Raw genomic sequence first — 23,234 nt, forward strand, 5'->3', positions numbered from 1 at the left:
TGGGCCTCATGGGCAGGGGTTTAAGTCCCAGGGGATTTCTCCCCACTTCCAATCTATTACCTGCTTCGGAGAAAAAACAAAAGAAAAAGAAATCTTATCCTTTTTTTTTTACACTAAGAAAATCAGGGGAAAATGAAATACCCAGTACTCGCACCTGTACTCTCTATTGATCTGTGGAACATTCTTCTTAGAACAACTTTACTAAACTGACTGTAAAAGTGGAAATTAATTTAGCAACAGAAAATGCCTAGGCAGAAATTGCTGAAACTGTCCAAGCTACAAGTCCAGAAAGGTTAAGTCCAACAACACAGAAAAACAACTGTACGGAATTGGCCCATGAAGCCTCCCACATTTCAGATCTGGAAGTTTCCTGTTAGGAGATGGTCAGGGCTCTACTTACTGGGAGTGGTTTCATTTAAGGTTACATAGTTTATTCCTTCCTTTACAAAGCAGTTGACAGTTGTGAAAGAACTGGCCTTAATTAGGAAATTTCTGGTGTAATATTATTATCTGAACTCTGCAAGAGAACTGGGAATCTAGTGGGCATACATACAAAATCTGACACAATGAATAATAAGTTAGGCTCTAATGTAGGCCAGAAAAAATTATGGCAAATAAACAATCTAGCAAGGGAAAGAAAAACAGTTGAATTGGAATGCTTCAAAAATAGTAAAAATATTAAAACCCACAGGATCAGCCAAAAACTTCTCAGCAACATAAGAAAATGATTTATATGCTTTTTATACTACTAGATGAATCCCTCAAGAAGTAGGTAAAATCCTCCCAGCAGCAGTGTAAGAAATCAAGAGGCATTGGTGCCACATGGAGTGCAGGCTTCAGCCCAAAGGGAATTAGAGCGTCTCCCAGCTCTAACTGGGGATGGTGAGTGAAGGGTCTCTGCCACAGCATCATATTTACAAGACATAATGTAAGATACTTGACAGGATGCTCTAACTGGTGAGCCAGATTTAAACTCCCCAAACCAAAATCCAGTGTAGGCTGGACTTAAGCCAGATGTATTAAATATAAAGTAATTGTTTTATGGTTACTATTATGTGCATTCTGTGGTCAAATTCAGGTCTTGGTAGTCAGTGAAGATATAATATAATCAAAAAGATGAAGAATTAAAGGCTGATGGAAAATCTCGGTGCCCTGTCAGTGTAGGAACAACAGTTGGTTCTATTGAAATTATCCTTTAAAAATAATTAATAGATAGATTTCTTCAGAGTGTTGGGTCACTCCCAATAAATACTTTTGAATTTTGTGACCCTCTAGAAAGAGTAGAAGTTATATCACATGGGGAACAACTTCATTTCCAGTACAGCAACAGAGAAATGAAAGTAATTGTACCACCATTGATGGCCCGCTGTGACGACTTTGCCCAGCACTTCAAGGAGAAAATTGCTCAGATTCGTCACGAGCTGGACTCCACAACTGATTTAGATCCCTTAGGGGAGACACCAGTGACTCCATCTGGTCAGGTATTAATGGATGAATTTCAGTTAATACGGCCCGATGTTGTGGACAAGGTGCTTGGATAAGTACATCCTACCACCTGTTTACTTGACCCTTGCCCTTCATGGCTGCTGACCAAAGCCAAACACAGGATTGATTCCTGGTTTCTGGAGGTTATTAATGCCTCTCTGAGGTGATAATCAGGCCTGTCCTAAAGAAGGCATCTCTGGATCCAGAAATAGCTGCCAATTATAGACCGGTGGCCAACATCCCATTTTTGGGCAAGGTGTTGGAACAGGTGGTGGCAGGAAAACTCCAGGTACTCTTGCATGAAACTGATTATCTGGACCCATTTCAGTCTGGCTTCAGACCCTGGTACGGTACTGAATCTGCCTTGGCCACCCTGTATGATGACCTGTGCAAGAGACAGGGGGAGTGTGTCCCTGTTGGTCCTCCTGGACTTCTCAGCGGCTTTGGATACCATCAACCATGGTATCCTCCTGGATAGGCTGGTGGGGTTGGGAGTAGGAGGCACTGCTTAGCAGTGGTTCCGCTCCTACCTTGAAGGCCGATTCCAGAAGGTGGTGCTGGGGGACTTTGGCTCTGCACCATGGCAACTCTGCCATGGAGTACCGCAGGGTTCCATTTTGCTATTTAATATCTACATGAAACCGCTGGGACAGGTCATAAAGAGGTTTGGGCTGTGGAGTCATCAGTAATCCAGGTGAGGCAGTGGCTGTACTGAACCGGTGCCTGGCCGAGGTAATAGGCTGGATGAGGTCCAATAAACTGAAGCTCAATCCAGATAAGACAGAGGTCCTGTTGGTCGGTGATTCGAGCTCCTGGGTAGGTGACTTGGGCCTTGCCCTGGACAGGTTTGCACTCCCTCTAAAGGACAGGGTCTGCAGCTTAGGAGTGCTCCTCGACCCGGAGCTGTCCTTGGAAGCCCAAGTGACAGCGGTGGTGAGGAGTGCTTTTCTTTAGCTTCAGCTAATCTATCAGCTGCGTCCCTACCTGGAGGAGGATTGCTTAGCAACAGTAGCACACGCATTGGTTACTTCCCGGTTGGACTTCTGTAACGCGCTTTACATGGGGCTGCCCTTGAAGACAGTCTGGATACTTCAGATGGTTCAGAATAGAGCTGCCAGGATGCTGTTGGGGACTGGGCATTATTCTCATATAGCCCCAGTATCAGCTCCATTGGCTTCCCATCAAAGTCCGGGCTCCATTATTACCTATAAAACCCTAAACGGCCTGGGACCAGGATACCTTAAGGAACACCTTTTTCCCTATTTGCCCTCCTGCCCCCTGAGATCGGCAACAGAAGCCCTCCTCTGGGAACCATCTGTGAAAGAAGTTAGGAGACAGAGTACACGGAGGAGGGCCTTCTCTGTGGTGGCACCCCGACTGTGGAATGCGCTCCCCAGAGAGGTCCGCCTAGTGCCATCATTATATGTTTTTTGGCACCAGGTTAAGACCTTTTTATTTAATCAATATTTTAATATGTTTTAATATTGAATTTTAATATTGTATTTGCAGCCAGAGTTAATTTATTTATGTTGTTAGTTGTCCAGAGACGCTGGTAACTGGACGACATATAAATTTCATACATAAATAAATTTGTAGAAAATAAAAACGTATAGTAAATATACAATCTTGCCTCCTTATAAACAATAGTTAGTTTTAACTCTTCCTCTGCAGAAGTTCTGGATTTAGTACAGCTGGGCTATTTTCAGAATAAACCTCAAAGTGGCAGAAGTTAATGTACTACCTACTTTTTTATACATGTAATAATTTGCAAGGTTACTACTATACCCTAGGCTTTTTCTAGATTACGTGAAGCCCAAAAACTTTACAGTTTTTCTATTACCATTTGGAAGGATTGGATTTATTATAAGAATTTTATCAGATTGTATAGAGATGTTATGAATGAAGGGAGCCACAGAAGTAAAGACACAGCTATTCAATAGGACAGCAAAATAGACTCTAAATCTGTTGGTAATACATGAAAAAGGCAGGACATTATTGACTATCCTTTCCTCCTTACTCTAAAAATTCCTTCCCAACTAAGATCTTGTCCTGGAATTTTAGATAGCTCCCTAAAATAGCTGATGAGGATTTTAAAGAGTTTTGTGTTTAGTTTGGAATTATTTTTATTCAAGAAAATTGGGTTACTTCAACAACTGTGCCCTTATCTTACTGGTTATGTGTCATATTCAATAATAGCAATAAAAGCTGATAGTAGAGGTTGGCCAGGAGGTGGTCTAGCAACTACGATTTCAGTTGACTATAACCCAAGTATTTTTCTGCTTGATAAAAGAACCACTAGTAATATTTGTAGCCTTCAGGTACAGCAAATATTTTTGATCAATATATACTGTCCCACACTTCCATAATTCAAAGAATGAGAGTACTTCTATCTAGTGAGAAGATTGTTCTCACCTTTTTGTTTTAGACCAATGCTAATTCTTCAATTCTAATAGCTGAGAATTAGGTAAAACAACTGTATAATACGAGATAAATTAGGTTTAACCCCTGTAAAATTAAGCCCCCCCCCCCCCAATTAGTTCGAAAGGCTTTGGAATTAATAAAACTGGTCAAGGTCTTTGGCCCTTGTTTTAAAGTTCCATTTACAGATATGTAATGGGACAGCTAGATTTATATACATATATAGATCCAATGCAAAGAGATCAAACCAGTCAATCTGAAAGGAAATCAACCCTGACTGCTCTTTAGAAGGCGAAATACTGAAACTGAAATACTTTGGTCACCTAATGAGAAGGAAGGGCTCACTGGAGAAGACCCTGATGATGGAAGTGATTGACGGTAAAAGGAGAAGGGGATGGCAGAGGATGAGGTGGCTAGATGGAGTCACTGGGACAGTGGGTGTGAGCTTAGGTGGATTCCGAGGGATGGTGGAGGGCACAACTTGGAGGAAGGTTGTCCATGGGGTCATGATGAGTCGGGCACAACTTTGCGACTAAACAACAACATAGAAGCAAAAGGTAAAAGTGTGAAAGATCAACCAGTTGTTTTCTATTATAAGAACTTAGTAGGTCAGGTAGTGTCCATATGCCAGTACAACTCCTGCTATCTTTAGTTATGGGACCAACCCCTTCTCTGTCAGCTACAACACAGAATTTGACCATCCAAGGTGATAAAAAGTACAGTGGAATTAGAAGATCCATGAAGTTATAGACTTATTCTTCTCTCCCCTAGGATGTTATTGCTACCAACTCCTGACTTTCTTAGATCCTTTGAAAATTGTTGATAAACTTTGTAGTCACTTTTAAAACTACTCACTCAACCAGGTTGATTTGATGCACAGTATACTGCTCAGAAGCATGCCATAGCAAAAGCAGTAAAGAAACTGAGACATGAGCATATTGTAAAAAATTTCAACTATTACATGTATTTCCAAAGAGAATATAACATGTTCAGATTCCAGGCTCTGCTAGCAGAAGGGGAAAAAAGCTTATAATGGCCCTACTGGCAATAAAATCACATAATCAGTGGCAAATCCACTTTCTTAACCATTCTTTTCTTGGGACCATTGCAGAGCCCAACAAGTAGATTTTTGCTACTTTCCTCTTCTCCTGAATGAAATTCCATTATCCCAGATGAAAGATACCTTTTCATTAATTCTTTACTGTCAAAAAAGCTCCCAGAGGATATGCATCCAGAAAAACTGTTCAAAGCAAACCATGATTGGTGAAGTACAGTTCTTGCCACAATTTTTTTTATACAAATCATCAGAACTCCTCAGGACTTTGGAGTGAGTATTGTGTGGCCAATTCATAAGAAAGGTTCAAAGACTGATTCAAAGAATTTTAGACCAATTATTCTGCTCAGTATTATTTCTAAATTGTATTCCAAGTATTTATTGCAGGGATTAGAGTCCTGGGCTGCTGAAATGTCAATTATTGCTGAAGAACATTGCTGAAGAAGAAGATTTATAAAGGGAAATTTTACAACAAATAAATATTTTGTTTTCCATTACGTAGAAACTTGGGACTCAAGTTTAATGCCAAGCTCTCATGGATAGTTCATTTGGAGGCAGTCAAACTGAAATCCTCCTATCACATATACGTCACAATGCATTTCTTGAAACATCAAGTTGGAGAGGACACTGGTTGTATCAGCAGTTGAGCTGTTTTCAAAGAAAATACTCCTACAGTCCCTGCATGGGGCAGAGATATAAGGGCATGCCAACATGTTTATCTTAGAGGTGGCCCAGAACATTTTTATGAGACTCCTGTTAGCTGACCCCTTAGGACACACCCACTTCTTTTAATGTGTGGAAACAGAAATACTCTCTAGAGAAGCACATGTTCATACTGTGCTTGTCCTGTTTTGGCTGAAGTTACCCTCTATGAATGGCTTACACTCCCCAACCCCAACCTCCAAAAAACTCCAACAATTGCAAGCCCCAGTCCAAAGTTCTTGGGTAAATTCTGTAAGATATATATGACATACTTATGGGAGTATTTCAAAAGTTCTAGCCTCCATCTTTTTCAACCAAGCTCAACTGTTGTTTAAAGAAAGGATTTAACTATATTTTCAGTGGCAAGGCTTGTATTCTATTACACAAGTTTTGTATTCAAATTGGCATCTATTGTATAAAACATTTGATTTCAAACAATACTTTAACATTCTTAGTGTTGCTGCTCTGAGAAGATATTTCACAGTCTTACAACTCCAGTGTGTGCCCTCTGCTTATCCCAACTAATCACTCACTGTTTCTGTGAGTCAGGTGAAGCTTGGGATATGAAAAACTATTTCCTCTTATTTGAGTTCCCAAGATATAAATTGATCCACCATTTTCTCAATTCTTCATCAAATAGTCCTTTCTTGGACCAGATTTATATACTGCCCACAGGCAAGGATGTACATGTGATGACCGAAAATTGCAAAATTGACTGGCTGCTAGAAAATTAAGGCTAGGCAGCATCCTGCAGCTTTATATAGTGGTACATTGGCTCACGAAATTAATTCATTCCAGGACTTTGATCGTGACCCAAATTGGTCGTGAGTCAAGTTAAATTTCCCCATAAGCTTCAATGTAAATAAGGTTAATCCATTCTGTAACTATTTTTTAAATCAGAAAAATGTGAAGCAAAGTGACAAAGAACAACAAAGATCGTGGCCATCTCCCCTGCACCTTGAGCAGGAGTGTGGCCATCTCCCCGCACCCCCCAGCACGACCGCGATCGCACCCGTCATCCCTGCATGTGCCTGTCATCCCGGCGCACTGAGGGGGGAGAAATGGGCGTGAAAACGGGCGTGCAGGGAGTGGGGAGAGATGGGTGCAAACACGGGCGTACTCGGGGGAAAAGATGGGCGCAATCACGGCCACTCGTGCAGGAAAGACAGGAGCAAACTCAGCCACCCTCCCCCTGCCCCCAGCATGATCGTGGCCATCTCCCCACTCAGGTGCGGAGTTTGCAACCTGGGGCAAATTTTTTTATGAAATTTCTGTTCGTGAGCCGATTTGGTCATGAGCCGAGGTACCACTGTATTAAGTTAAGGAGAAGGACTGCTCTGTTATTGTTCCCTAATGCAATACGATTCCCTAAACTCCCCCTGTGTGCCCGCGCCCGCCTCCCCCCCAGCACACCCGTGATCGCGCCCATCTCCCCCCCCCGCACGATCGCTGGGGGGGCAAGATGGGCACGATCTTTGCTGTTCTTTGTCACTTTGCTTCAAATTTTTGTGAGTAAAAAAAATAGTTGCAGAACAAATTAACCTTATTTACATTGACCCTTATGGGGAAATTTATTTATTTAATTTATTTTTCGATTTATATCCTGCCTTTTTCCTGCAAAGGGCTCAAGGCAGCTTACATCATTCTCCTCCTCCATCTTATCCCCACAACAACAACCCTGTGAGGTAGGTTGGGCTGAGAGTCTGTGACTGGCCCAAAGTCACCCAGTTGGCTCCATGGCTGAGCAGGGACTAGAACCCAGATCGCCTGAGTCCCGATCCCATGCTCTTAACCACTACACCACACTGGCTCCTAAATTTGACTTGGCTCACGACCAATTTGGGACACGACCAGAGTCCTGGAACAGATTAACTTCGTGAGCCAAGGTACCACTGTAGTTAGACCTATGTCCTCCTAACCCTACTGTCCCTTTTTTTGATGACTGGTAAATTTGCCTGCTTAAAGCTTTCACAAATTGAAACTTGAATCCAGAGATACATCAGCAAAGTTCTGCTCGTGTCATGGGACAGGGCACTCTAGGAGTTTGTAAATGGAAAGAGCAAACTGATTTTTGCAGATTCCCTCTGTCCACTACATCCCCTTGTTGTTGTTAGTCACGAAGTCATGTATGATTCATCGCAACCCCATGGACAACACTCCTCCAGGCCTTCCTGTTCTCCACCATCTCTCGGAGTCCACCTAAGCTCACACCAATTGCCTCAGTGACTCCCTCTAGCCACCTCATCCTCTGCTGTCCCCTTCTTCTTTTGCCATCTATTGTTCCCAGCATTCATCCCCTTGCACCCCCCTAAAATTTGGTCCTCATGACTTAAAGATTCCCTGGAACAGCATGGAAGGTGCTGCAAAAGAGATGGGGCGGGGGCAGTAGAGGAAATTATGAAAAAGTTTAGGACCTGAATATCTAAAGGAGCATCTCCATCCATATAACCCAACACAGACCCTAAGATGTTTGTTGGAAGTTCTGCTTCAGGAGCTATCTTTAAAGGATGCTAGAAAGGCAGCTGCCCAGAGAAGGGCCTTTTTAGTTGTGACACCCCATTTGTGGAATCAGCTCCCCAGAGATGTACTGCAATTACCTTCTTTGTATACATTTCAGCACCAGACAAAGACTTTCTTATTTTGGAGTATTTTAACTAATTAGTTTTAATTCTAATTTTTAATTCTAATTTTAGGTTAGTATTTTAATTGATGGATTTTAAAATTTTAATTGTTATTTTATAGAAGATATCCAATTAGTCAAGATGGTTGGTGCTCCTGCTAATGGAATGCATGTTTTATTGGAACTGATGTTTTATTTACTGAATTTTTAATGTTGTTTGGATTTTTATGTTTTGTTTGACAGTTTTTAATTGCTATAAACTGGCAAGACAGCCATGTGGCTATTGCAATCGTCTATAAAAACTTGAACTAACTAACTAACTAACTAACTAACTAACTAACTAACTAACTAAAATTGCCTTCTCATACTTTCATTCACAAAAGTCTCTGCTGTATCAGGGCTCTGTTAGACCCAATCCAATATCGTTAGCATTGCTAATACTGTGCTTTATTTTCACACAGTACATAGTCGTAGTGATAGCTACCAACTTAGCTATCTTTCAAAGGCGATTAGACAACTTTATGCAGGATAAACCTCTCAGTGCTTCTAGTCATGGTGGCTACATCTTCCTCTCTCTCACCTACAATATTGGAGTAAGTATGCCTATATCTATGCATACTTGGGACTGAGGTTGAGCAAGCATCATCTCACCTATACCCCACTATGGTTGGCATAAGAGCCGAGAATGCAATTTCTTGGTTCACAGTTCAGACTCTTGGCCATGAAGCTGAACCAGTTTTCATGTGTCTGTTCACTGTCTTCGGATTGTAAACAGTGTAGAAGGAATGTCCTTGTAATAAAATAACGAACTGAGATGCATTTGCTGTCCAAGTATATTGCTGTTCTTAAAATACCCAGAAAGAAAGCCGGGACAAAAAGCTATTTATATGTGCATTTTAAAGAGCTGTTATATATACATTTTATTTTAGGTACCTTTTCACAGACAGTCTTGAAAAATGGTATGCTGTGAATTATTATAACAATTAATATTAATAAAAACACTATAGAAAGCATTATTAATAATACCTAAAGTAATAATTATAATCAATTTCATTATTAGCAGAAAAGGAGCTGTCTCTCAGAAGAATCCAATGTCATGTGTGCAAAAGTCAGCTCAGACAATGAGACTGTCTCCTCTTCCTTGCAGTCTCCAGAAATCTGTTCCAGAGGGTCTTCTAACCTCTGCAGCTTATTGTGAATAGTGCATAGAGAGCTGCAGCAAGGAAGAATTGCTCCCTTTTTTGTTCTGGTGATGGAACTAATTCCATCAGCAGAAAAGCTTGACTGGATTCCATCCTTTGACTTCAGTTATAGCTTGGACTGGCCAAATGCACTCCCCAGAACAGGGACCCCACCAATGTAATATAGGTTCCCCATGCACACCTTTAGGTAGCTAGAACCTAGATAATAATCAGATGTCTCAGATAGTATTTATAGATTCAGTGTGATGTGGTGTTTATAGTGTTAAACTGGGTAATCTGGGTTCTAGTCCGTGCTTCTCCATGAAGCTCACTGGGTGACTTGAGGCCAGTTGCTCACTTTCAACTCAACCGACTTCACAGGGTGGTTGTGAGGATAAAATGGAGCAGAGGATGATTCTGTAACCTGCCCTGGGTTCCTCAGATGAGGCAAAAAGTTGGGATATTAATGCAATGTGATATTAACATAATTGTCCATTGCTTTTCTTTTGCCAAAAGTGCTATTTACTTTGAGAAAGTAACCATGCTGATAAGTGTGTTGTGTGTCGCTCTTAAATTTGGCTTGTGATATCATGCACACTTTCACAGAACTGTTCATCTACTTGACAAAGGAAACACCTTGTGTTCAATTATGTTTGTGTAGCCAGAGCATGAAAAACATAGTACAGTTAATTCAACAACTGCACTGTATATACTTGGACTCTCAGATTTTTGAACTTGAAATAGGTTCTAATCAGATAAATTATGTTCCCCAGGATTTGAATCATGGAAATAGCACAAATGCACAGGGGATTTTAATAGTTCCACCCCTTTCTCCACTTATATGCATCCCCAGTAATGCATGAATGCACATCAGACATTTGGCAAAAAGGGAAGTGTATGTGGGCATGAACGTCTAATATTCCCATACACATGTCTTGCTCTTATCAATGCAAATTCATTTTTGAATCCTCTGTGCATGTGGTTTATGACTGCAGCATTAGTGGATGGTGCACAAAATGTTTTGGGTATTCTCCAGTCTATTATACCAAGAGTGTACTTCCTGAAATGCTTGGAATGTTTGTAAAATGTTCTGTGAAATCTCATTTTATAGCAATTATGCATTTGGCCTGAATGTCTGTAAATTTCTTTTAAAAATTGGCATGGCTTTTTAAACACCTGAGTTAGGACTGCTAATTATAAAAGAGGTTACACATGCGCCAATAAAGTCACTCATATTTGGTAAGTCTAAACTTACAGCCAAAACCAGAATCCAGAGCACTTTCAATATTTGGATGTGAGTGGAAAAGTCCATTTAAATGTTGCACTTAAAGAAGGCAGATCTAGGAGTGATTAGTGCTTCTGTTGGAGCATATGCTATAAACACAGATCTGTGAGTTCTAGGAGTTGCCTGGATCTACAGATGACAGTTTGACAAGATCTAGTCCCACACTGCAACAAAAGCATGCCTTCATTATGCTAGTGCCCACTTCTAGTATTTGAACAGGTTTTTCTCTCCTGCTGCATATGTCCCATTCATTTAATAGGGTCTATATAAATTCACAGTATGGTATACTGTTTCTCCTACTGAAAGCAAGGTGGGCCTGAGGACATGATCCTATCTATATACACAGCAAATTAAATTCCACTTGGTACCTATTTCTATTAGAAAAGGAAGCAAATAACATTACTGGTGATATATTTATTTTTCAATATGTAATTCCAGCATTGCAACTAAACTGGGTCAAGCACTTGGCTTGCCAGCATGTGCCATTTGTTCTGATGCCACAAAAAACAAATCAGTAATACTGACATAAGCAAAGCATGGTTTTCTTTATTTACAAAAGCTATGTGATAGCAAAAATATAATTATTTTTGTTTTTAATTATTTTGAATCACATGGTACACCTAGAAGTGTATTACATTTTACCATAAAATAAGAAGGATAATTTATCTAATAATTAAAATGTTAGATTTAAAAATATAAAATTACTGTATCATTGGCAGTAGTCATACACTGTCAATAAATACAGGTTTCATAATCTCTGTTTTTAGGTGAATGAGAGTGAAGTATAAATATAATATTAGAATATAATCTGATATATGGAAAGCAAAGCCCTTTTTGTATGACAGTTCTCAAAAAGGTTTAAAAATAAACCTAGTAATTGTAAACCGGGCTTGAAACAGCTTCATTCTTATTACAGTTAAATAAATTCAAATGAAAAACTGGCATTTCAATAAGCTATTAACAAATAGCCTATAACAATCCATTAGCAAAACAATGTATAACATGACTTTCTGCAGAAAAAAATGATGAACAGAAAACTTTGCAGCCAAAAGAAAAGACTTGAACACTGAGAATATAAATCACATGTTTCATAATAAACAACCAAACCACACAAGGTAACTTCATAATATGAGAGACTTACCTGACATGACAGAATGCTAATATCCACCCATCCTTGATTAACATTAGATTTTCTGCTTTAAAATTCATGTTCACATCTATGCCATAAGCTCCATATACATGAATCAGAAGTGGCATCCTGCACAGCTCTATAGAACTGGTTTTATGAAAAACTGTAATTGGCACCCAAGTTTCATCCTGTAAATGAGGGAGTATTTTACATTAAAGGATGTTTCAAAGTTCACAAGGGATACACGGGAATAAAAGCTTCAATTATATATTTTAAACATGTTTTTCTTATTACAGTAATTCCTTGCACTTTGACTGTACAAAAGCACTCTCGAAAAATAAAACAGGAGATTGGACTGCCACTGAGTTCGTTTACCAATGTGGAGCATAAAAAGTCATTTAAGTGCAACACCTGAAATTCTGTGAACCATGAAAGCAACTGGGCTTCTCCTGCCTTCTCTAATGATACCCATGTGTATTACAGCCTGAGTAGCTTAGCACTTAGTGCAGCAGCGCGCCTTTTGTTATAAACTTAACAATCTATATACATATATATTTATTTTAAACCTTGTAAGTTCGCTTGGAATTCTTGCCTGTATGATGGTAAGACATATTAAGCAAATATACTTTCCTTTCTTTTGTGTCTCACAAAGATTGTTCATTATGGAGTTTAATTTTATTTTGCAAGATTATTTTTGTTCCTACACATGTATTCTTATTTTGGGTTGTGGGTTTTTGTTTTGTTTTCCTATTTTTTATTTTTTGGTCTTCTTCCAGGATGATAAGCAAGGTATTAATGTGATAAGGGAATTCTCAGCAAGCTTCCTGCACAACAGCATTCTCCCTTGCCAAAAGAAGTAACACCCTCATCTTCAGTATTCTCAAGAGCAGAACTAGAAAAAGAAATGTTAAGCCTCCTGAACCCTTCCCTGCAGAGCTACAGAGAAACACTCACTGATCTAGTGAATATGAAATCTAGAGGCCTTTATATAATGTGAATTCCTATTTCCTTTCAAGATGCTGTTTAAAAGTGGGTGAGAATTGAATGGGAAGTCTTACCTTGCTCTTAGCTTCTAAACGTACGGTGCTGCAATTCACAGTAATTGGCATTTCTTGCTCAGTGTGCTCAATAAGACTGTTTTCCATCAATGAATATGTAAAACGTATGGGAGGCTGAACTGGGGAGATGAGCCAAAAATAGCAAGTGCTGGTGTTGTATTCAGGTTGTGGCTCCAGTTCAAATGAACAAGCCCAGTCAGGTAGCTGGGAAAAAAAATCCAATAATGTTAATATTTCCCCCCAGTCTTTTAAGTTTTTCTCTATAGAACTCTACTCCATTGCTTCCTTGCAAATGAAAAGATTTAAACTTCAGCTTAATCAACTTTGGCACACATGTTTGCCAGAAACTGCTTTCTCTTCTACTATAAGCTAAAAAAAAGGTCAAAAGAAACACTATGACAATGAGGGCAACAATTTAGCTACCTTTCCTCCTTTCCTAAAAACTACTTAATGAGGTTCAGCAAGTAATGAAATGTAATACAAAATCTTAAGCTGTTTTGAAATAGAGAGTAAACAAACTAATAATAAGATGTCTTAAAACAGTATCAAAAAAAGAACCATTATAAAGCATATTTTATCTATTTAGGGATTTTGTTTTGATGCATGTGCACAATTGGAAGTTTTAAGAATCTTTCTTCTTCCCCATCTGTCTGCTCTTTCATGCTACCCAACTTGAAACATAGCCAAGTCAACGTCAGTTATTGCACTAAGGCCATGCATTGGCTTTGGAGTGCTCAGCCACTTAAAATCTTTGCCTCTGACTCTGTTCCCAGCAATAGCCATTGTGAGGAACAAAATAATTTTTTTGGCACAGCTACACTCAGAAACTCAGAGCTATTATGTTTTAAGATTTAACACTCCTAGAAATGAAAGGAATCAAGATTCATTCTCTGAGAGCAGCAGGGTCTCTTACCCGCTGCTTACTTTCTTTTAAGGAGTTCTGGTTAGTAGGTTGATAAAGGCTTTGGGAATTGTGGCAGTCAGAGTCAAAAAGCTTTACACAGAAAAATCGCACTCCGTGTAATTGATTAAAACCTGAAGAAGATCAATCTAAAAAGTCTAGAAAACCCTACAGAATGGATTCTATATTTAACTTGAATGCTACAGTTAGGAGACTGGTTGGAGAGTGTACAAATTTACTCTTTTATTACAAATATGCTAACTGAAAATTTAAAATGTTTTCAGATAACTGAGTGTTAAGGCAGGAGTTAGCCAGGATTTTCAAAAGACAGCATGAGCTCTTGCTTTTGATTTTTAAAGGTACAGGAAAAGAACTGGCTAGACACAGCTTTACTCTAAGGAAGAACTTACAGTCAATTTTTAATCTGATTCAGATATTGAAACTGTTCACACATCCCACTAAGTCACCAGGCAAATAAGCTGAAGTGGGTTAATTGTTTATGAAACAGCCCACAGTAAATCAGCCTTGTCTTGGTTTGCTTTCAGTCCTCCAGCCAGCTCTGGTACATACATTGAAGACTTTGCAGCAGAAGCTATACTGTGTCCTTGTCCCAGTCCCCTCCCTGCTCCAACTGTTAGCCTTTTTATTTTTAGTTTCCTCAAACATTCTCAATTGGGGCCATGTTATTCTTGTGCTGTCACTAAAGATTCTTCCAAGTGTGCACTTAGGGCTGTCTGATAGCACTGTCCTGCCTGGTCAATTCCCTTGTACGTTGCAGCTATCAAAGGAAGGAGTAAAGGGGAGTAGGTAGCATGAATGGGAACACACAAGATGAGTGGGCCCTTTAGTTTATACACACTACCAGGCTCCTGGTTGGGTTTGTGCATAATGAGAAGCATGCCTGCACTGCACCCAAATGGCAGCTGCTACCACAATGAAAAGCTGAGTTCCTTAAAAACAAAAAAACTGGGATATAAATAAATATTTATATAAATAAATAATAAAATCCTACAGGGAAATTAATTCATAGTGGGTTAATGACATTACCCTACCTTGTCTAGCCCCACTCCCAAAACACATGTACAAGCCGATTGTCCCAAATGATTCCTCTATTGAAGATTACCCACAACAGTCCAAGTCTCAAAAATGAGGTTCCTAGACTTTATTAGCTGCCTCATTCTATCATCCATCACCCCTGCACCATTCTAATCAGCAGTGTAAGACTACGTAAAACACATATTTATGTTAGTTTGACATTAGGAAAGTTTCATATACTTGTGAGGGCATCTAAATAAAAAAAACTTTAATTTGCCACTGATTAATTAATTCTGAAAAATAAAAATTTGATCACAAAACATTCTATATCAATTAAAGATTTACCAGTTTACCTTAACACTGTGAACTGAACTTGATGCAAGAGAAATAACATCTAAATAAAGGCGGCCATGGAACTTCAGAAAGGCAATGCAGTGGTCTTTGAACATTTCTAAGTCAACTAATTTAGCCTTTTCTTTCACAGTGTAAATGGACGACCAGTTCTCCAAACCACATGAACCAATGGGAGCCTTCATTAGCTACAAAACAAAGTCCACATATCTACATGAAGAACCTAAATTATCCAATATAAAAGTATTTTCATAGAAAAGACACTGCTTTCCAGCAACTAATATACTTCCAGTAGCAATAGGTAAAATGTTAGCAGCTCCAATTTTAGAGATCTGGTAGTTCTGAATTTTCTGGATTGATAGTTGTGTTGGTTCAGTTTCATGGCATTTGAAAATAAACAGGTGTTATATCCCTAATTCTTACTAATCTTCAGAAGAAATGGTAAATTCATAATATGTCCTGCATTGTTCTCTGAAGCAAAAGGTAAATGTTAAACTGTGTATGGCTGTTAAATTATGATCACTTGAGGATAAGGCAATGAAAGAATGAACAAACAACCAAATCACACACAGATTGAGCTTCTGCTCAAGCACCAGTCAGATATCAAGAAAGTACCCAGCTGAGCACACTTTGTGTTTCTTTTCAACTGTTTTGCAGTATTTTCTATAAGCTTCCATCACAGCAGGAAAGACAATAAAAAGATGTAATGGAGTCCACGAGGGCACCAGAGCTAAGACAGAACTATATTTCTAGAACACTATATATTGTAAAAATGAATTGAATGATAACTTTGATAAATCGATACCCTTGAGGTCTAAAACTCTTCTCCTTTTTATGAAAGGGACAGGAAATAGCAACATGAGCTCTTTCACAGAGTGACTCCAAAGCTCTCCTTTCCAAATACAGTGAAAAATCTGGATTTGTTTAAGAGCTCTATAACTGCAATAGCGCCAACTCAGTGCCAGGAGGGTGATAGCTATGTAATGAAAAAGTCTGTGGAGACTTGCTACAGGAGGGATAGCCCATTGCTACTTTTAAGAATCCATCCATCCATCCTTCCGGTGTATCCTCCAGCACCAGAAGAACAGAATAAAACAAAGCTCTATGAAATGGAAGGGCACTGTTTCACAAGGATGAGGTAACTTTGCTCATATCTGGCATGAGGGTTGGGTAAACATGTGATGTTGGAGCTCTATTTACTTCATTTGCATTCCCACATTTTTCTTCAATAATGAAAAATAGGAAATTTCCTCCCATTGGCAAAGCATGAAAAGGCACATGAAGGACAGAATATGAATTTCTACATGTACACATTTTCAGGAATGGACTCTTCTAAACTATGTACTTTTGAACACAGCTGAAAGTTTGGGAGAATGCGAAGATTTTCTGAGATTTGTGTTCCTAGTGATATTCATGACTGGGCTTACAAGCAGGTATGAAATTCTTGCACATCCGTATTTGACACTTAACAGAGCTACATGAATCAATTGCACTGCACTGATCTGAGGGAAGGGTCAGAGGCTAATATCCAACTATGCCATTCTGCCAGCACTAATGTTGTTATGCCAACAGAAACTAATGCTGTTGCGCATTTCCCTCTGCACTGAAGCCCCATCCCTGCATGTCATCAGATTTGTCAACAGAGGGTTGTGCTATTTACTCTATTTATGCTATCTCTTTTCAATAGCTCTAGTGGAAAGCTGCTGTTGGATATTACCCAGAGTGGTCAGCTTCTGAATGACCAAAAATAACATGGAAAACCCAAATTATTTTTTGGGGTAAAGTCATAATTGGAGAATTAATTCTGTTGTGTGTAATGAATAATAGAAATGTAAACATGTTTTTCAGAGTCTGTGTATTTGAACTGAGCATTAATAGGATGCATATGCAAATGACATCCAGATACAGAAGCTGTCTATTCTTGGAATATTGTTCAACAAAAGAAACATCATATTGAATTAATCCAGTTTATCTGAAAGTCCTTTAAAAGGAGAGGAGGCTTTGGACTGAGCAATCCAATGAATTAATGATTCAACAGCTGTGGTTTTCATCTTCCTCTATTACATTTCCAACTAATTAAAAAGGTAAGGAATGCAGAGGGAGTCTACCAACCTGTTCTCATCTCGTGCCACTTTTATAATAATAATGAATTCTAGACAAAATTCAAACTTTTAGTCAATTTAACATACTTAGTTTTTTCCAATTGTTTGTCTTCTCCAATATTTTATAATATTTATTATAAACTGTTCATTTTATAGTGCCTGTGGCGAAAAGATAAGTATTAGAGGCAACTAAAATGTTATATGGACTCATCTGTTTTTTATGAAATTTTGATTAAATGACTGAATATTTTTGATGTACTGCAATTAAGTGTCAGAACTAAGCTGGACACTAGCTAGAATGCCAGCAGCCCATACCTTGTATCCCTCTGGATCACCATATGTAGTAAGAATGCACAGTTCATTATTTCTGTGCTCAATGTGGTAAATGATTCCTTCAGTTCGTTGTTGCACGAGAACAGGAGACATAAAGGGTTGATTACAGTCAACCAACCACACTTCAGAGGTAGTCTTGCTATTACTGTTTATAGTCAGGTACTGCTTGTCTTTTGTGAGGTACAGATCCACAAAATATCTGTGAACAACAAAGTTATAATTAGATAATTAGATGCTGAAATAGCGAAGATATTTGCATACTAGATGGTTTCATAAAGCAAGAGTGCAAAACAGTATGGCCCACAGAGAGCCTTCCTAGCCTTGTGTGGTGGTTCCCAGACCTCAAGCATTTGCCATAATCAAGAAAGAAGGAAAGGAATGAAGGAAGGGTGGAGAAAATGAAAACCATACTGGGAAAAGGCTGTATGGTATCAGCCACAGCAACCTCCGGTTTGTCAAGCAATTTTTCCTTTTTTATATTTGATTAGGTTGTGTTGACTGGAGAAGAGACGGTATTCATAAATTCATGTCATGACATGGAACAGATACTGTTGTTACAAGACCAAAATCTGTTGCTACTGGTGTGAGTGACGATATGGGTTGCTGGTGTTTTGGGGGGTATGTGATATATATGGATGCATGTATGAATGGTGTGAGAGCATTCTTTGCACACACACACATATGGTTCCCAGCAGACCCTTGGAGTGGAACTTGGGGCAGAAAAGGTTGTACACCTCAGCAATAAAGATAAAATGTTACCTGTACCAGTTACAATACTGAACTAAGTGCCCAGGAAGCTGTCTTACTAGGTTAGAGTATTTATCTATCAGGGTCAATGTTGTCCATTTTATTTGATAACAACATCCCAGGGTTAAAGTTTTTTTTCCCATTACCTGGAGATGCCAGTGATTGAAAACAGGACCTTCTGTAGGCAACTGCCCATGAACTGTGGTCCCAGCCATTCAATGATTACATGGCAATGCATTTAGGAATATGCATAACTAGTACCATAGGCTGACAACTGCCACTGAATAGAATTCAATACTCTTCAATATGATTAATCATAGGAATCTTATGGAGGGGTGCAGAGAAGCATTGCAAACCACACGCATATCTATATATCAAAGTATATTATCAGAATGATTATCAGAATGATAATGGTTTCAGCACATCTTTCTGCTTTCATCTATACAGCAGGTATTCTACAGGTTCTACAGAGTAACAGTTCTACATTTAGTGTTGATCTGAACCAACTTAGTTAGACCCCTAGGAGTATTATCATGGCTAACCCCAAAATGGGACCACTTATCTATTGGATTAAAAGCTAGGCTTCCTTCCCTTAGTTCTTGGTATCAGCCTTATCTATATTTATGTGTTTTAATATGACATCATACACAGAGGAAGCAGTTTAATATGCTCAGTTACCTTGCATCCTGTTCTGTATAAACCAGCTTGAAACATTTTTTACTAAAATCAGACAAGTACACATCACGACTCTGAAGGTTCTTCTGGGTGGTATAGAAGAGGATGTCTTGTGTAGCCCATTCTGGGAGTGGTGGGGGGGGGGGAGAAAGTGGAACTATTATTATTTATTATTATTTTGCAATAATAAAAGGAAGCCTAATTTTAGTGATAGCATATGTAAAATGAACTACATTTCATTGAGCTAATTTGAAAGTCAATGGTTGAGAATGGGAAAGAAACCCCTATACATACAGAGCAGACTGTGTGACCCTTTGCATTTTGGACACTGACTAGACATGTAAATTTCATGTGAAACAGGGCAGCTATGCAGACTAAGAGTGTAATCCTGTGTATCTTTAGACAGAAAAAGTCTTAGAAGTCCTACATGGCTGGCTGGTAAATGCTGAGTTGTAGGACTTTTTTCCTGTCTAAACATGGAGACAATTGTGTCCTTAGAATCTTTTTAGATTACATTTAATTTTCCTTTCTACCATATATGGGCAATTTATATTAACTGTTATATCAATATTTATTATTGTGAAAACAGAAGCTTCCCCACATACAGCACATTTTTCATGTTGGGGAAACACAAACACTGCCCCCATTTCAAGTATGTGATGAAAAACACTCTAGTTTATGAATGCTTATTACATAATGCGTTTGTTATTCTTTTAAGGCTTCAGAAGACACTGCTGTTTTTCCTGTAACAGATTTACATGACTGATTTTTTTTTACCGTTGCATTTGATTGTATTTACTTTATGGAAGCTGAGAGCTATAATCTAGTGCATCAACTAATTAGCACTGAAAACAGTGCCATTGACAAACAATAAGAAGACAACTCCCACCCTAGCCATAATGTCCCATCGTTTTGTGGCCATTTATATTTTTTCATTTAGTCCTTGGAAATGTGTTTGTCCTCCAGAGCACTCATCCCCTGAACTGGAATATAGCTATGTCCAACCTCCTGAGGTTACCTAATCTGTGTTCTAGAATGCTGTATAGTTGTTGGCTTACATAAAATATACCAGTAGCATGTCAGTTACATCTTCTTCTAATCCCCCTTGAATTACCTGGGAACAGGGCATCATTTGTGCAAACGGCATTGAATCAGCACTAAACTTACACATTTAAAAGCAATGTGTGCAGAGCTCAATTATACTGAAAGGCTGATTAGAAGACTTACATGATCACAACAATGGAAGCAAAATAGTATTGGTGAAATTAGGATGACACATAAATGGACAAGGTCTGGTAAATCTGAGGATTGTATCCAATCGTGGTTTTGCACTAATGGAAATCACTTTTCTTGCATAAAGCAGGACACTCAGTTTTTCTGCCCCCTCCTCTATGGGCCTCTGCACTAGATTCCATGCTTTTTCAGGGGCTCTCCCAAATGTTAAGGAACAGTTTTTTAGGAGGTGTGCAGAGTGGGCTGCAGTGAATAGGGAAGACAGGCAAAAATGAGCTGCCCTACCCTGAGCAAGTGGAAATACCTTCCACTAGTGCAAAACCACCATCAGATACAACTTTCATTGCTGTAAAATATGATGAATTCAGGGTTGGACTTAATTTGCTATGTTTCACTAAAACATAATGGAATTTTAGGCTGATGACTTACCAAAACTAAACACATTGGGAATAATACATTCCACTTTTGGTAATGCATTTATTTTCACAATGATACAAGCAGATTCTTCAGAATTCGCACTTTTAATTCCAGTAGCTATATATCTTTGATCTGAGGAAATTCGAATGCGATGGATAAAGGAATCATGAAAGGGTAGAGCTTCTGTACTAAGTAATACTTCATTGTTACCACCATCTGTAATACAAGGGAAAAGACAATACTGCAAATAGAAGAACTGAGGTAAAGAGTATCCATTGCTTTTCTATATTGTTTGTGGGGTTCAAAAGTGCAATGTTTTGGAATTAATTAGAACTGTAAACATATGTCTTGATCTATGACTAAGTCCTGGATCTAATGGAACAAGTTAGCTCTGACTATTTTAAATGCCAGTCCTTTAATGGGATTTAGCTACAATTAAATGAACTATTGTGCTATCTATTTTGCTAGAAAAACTATCAGACATTTCAGGGACAAATTCAAAGAAATGGGCTTTTTTTTTGTTTTTGCTGAATCCAACTACTCTAAGCCATAAAGCAGTTTTGAGCTAGTTAAGTGTCCCAAAAACAAAGCCCTATGAGTGGTTATAGAAAAAGTACACATAAATCTGGCAGTATCATCGGGCATTGTTTAAAAATCCTGATATGTTAGCAGAGGCTGGGACAAAAACATCCTAATGGCAATAAACAATAGATTCTTGGGGCAACTTGTTGTCCTGGACATTGTCCACTGCAATGTCCACTGCATGGGCAACCAAGAGGTACGTTGTTATTAAAGCAGAGAGGTATTGTTTAAAAGTCAGGTACATTCCAAAAATACTTTGGAGTTCATATACGACTCTTAGATATACACATTCTACAGGTTTAAACTCATCAAATATTATAATGATGAACTTACTTGGAAGACTGAAATGACTGGACTAAGGATTCAACCAGGTGCATTTACTAGAGTGAATTCTTGCATATTTTCTTTCTAAATATAACATATTCTTTTAATGTGGCCTTATGGCCAGTTTTTTAATTTATTGGCATATCATAGAATAGTAGAGTTGGAAGGGGTCATGAAGGCCATCAGGTCCAACCCTCTGCTGGTGAAGGACATCAGTTTACGTGAACCCTGTCAGATGGCTGTCCAGTTTCTTTTTGAATGTCTCTAGTGTGGCATATAAAATATAAAGAAAACAATCTTGTGTAATAACAAGAGATATTCATACCAACTTCTCCTAGCTTTGAACGAAAAATGCAGCCATTTTCTTCAAAGTAAACATATTCTCCAAACTTAATCTGTTTAAAATCAAAACAGGCATGGATTGAATGCATAATATCCTGAATTAAGTCACCATCTATCATTAAGAATCTGAGTATTTTTCTAAAGATCCTGTATAATGAATGTAGTTCTCTTTAGGTTTGTAGACTACAAATGGAAAAAGAAGGAAAACTATTAAAACATATGAGTGTATCTGATCAGGTTCATTAATATAATAATCATAAACACTCTATAAAGTTTTTGTTGTTTTGTGTTGTCATCTCCAACTTATGGTTACTCAAGGAATGGGTGCCCTCTAAAATGTCCTGCCCTTGACAGTTCTGCTTGGTTCTTGTAAACTCTAGTTTATTGCTTCCTTTATGGAATCAATCCATCTCATACTTGCTCTTCTTTTTCTTCTTCTGCCTTTGACTTTCCCTAATATGATTGTCTTCTTCAGGGAGTTCTGCCTTCTCATAATCTAGCCAAAGAAAGCTCTAATTACTCAAAGAATCACAGCACCAGCTTTCCCAGGTATCTGTCCACCGAGGTGTCATGCAGTCACATCTCAACCAATAAAGGCTATTTGTACCCCTATCTTCCTGTCTCACACATTTACTAGATGGGCTTTTTGTGAAGTGTTTCAGAGGGGAGGAAAAGAAGCTGAAAATGAATCAAGATAGTTTGTATCCTGGCTTTTCCAGTTTCCTCCCCTCCTTGCCCATGGAAACACCGCTCTTCTCTAAGGTTACTTTCCCTGGCTGCAATGGGTGAAGGTGAGGGTCTGAGCTCCCATTACAAGCTCCAAGACAGAAATCCAAATACCATATGGCCTCTCAGATATTTTCCAGGGGTCCAGAGGATTGCTCCCCGCAATATATAATCATGCAACTTTTAAAAAATGACAAAATTACTAAAAGGGAAAGCTGCTGAAACTTGAAAAAATATTCACAACAGTGATCTTAAAGTGGCTGGGAAAGAGACACACTTGGAAGTGACTCATGGATGGGTGGGAAACATCCATGTTTAATAAATCCATAATTAACTTGCTTTCAGATGAAATAACTTTGAAAAAATTCTAATGCAATAGACAATAGCATGCTGCAAGCAAAAGTACATGGGTATTCAGAAGGGCAAACAGGCATCCATACCATGGCAATTACACAAAGCAAGTTTTCTTGAAACAATAACAAGAAAATATATTCAATAGCTTAGATTTGTTTGTTGTTGTTACACGCCATCAAC

At 38.6% G+C, this 23,234-nt stretch overlaps 1 protein-coding gene across 4 annotated transcripts in view; it reads right to left on the bottom strand.

The window, feature by feature from the left end:
• PREPL (prolyl endopeptidase like) overlaps nucleotides 1-23,234 on the bottom strand; it is a 52,465-nt gene that overhangs the window by 20,923 nt on the left and 8,308 nt on the right. For all 4 annotated transcript variants that reach the window (XR_006414606.1, XM_044429055.1, XM_044429056.1 and 1 more), the window contains exons 4-10: nucleotides 21,958-22,027; nucleotides 20,739-20,942; nucleotides 19,080-19,200; nucleotides 17,637-17,853; nucleotides 15,222-15,407; nucleotides 12,933-13,136; nucleotides 11,887-12,062 (exon numbers count right to left, since the gene is read on the bottom strand). Coding sequence is in view for 3 of the 4 variants with exons in the window: in XM_044429055.1 (XP_044284990.1) it covers nucleotides 11,887-12,062; nucleotides 12,933-13,136; nucleotides 15,222-15,407; nucleotides 17,637-17,853; nucleotides 19,080-19,200; nucleotides 20,739-20,942; nucleotides 21,958-22,027 (1,178 nt within the window). In the remaining variant the exon portion in view is untranslated. The remainder of the gene's footprint in view (nucleotides 1-11,886; nucleotides 12,063-12,932; nucleotides 13,137-15,221; nucleotides 15,408-17,636; nucleotides 17,854-19,079; nucleotides 19,201-20,738; nucleotides 20,943-21,957; nucleotides 22,028-23,234) is intronic.

The sequence above is a fragment of the Varanus komodoensis genome, unplaced genomic scaffold (assembly GCF_004798865.1).
Source record: "Varanus komodoensis strain SLA01 unplaced genomic scaffold, ASM479886v1 scaffold2, whole genome shotgun sequence".
In the NCBI taxonomy this organism is placed as follows: domain Eukaryota; kingdom Metazoa; phylum Chordata; class Lepidosauria; order Squamata; family Varanidae; genus Varanus; species Varanus komodoensis.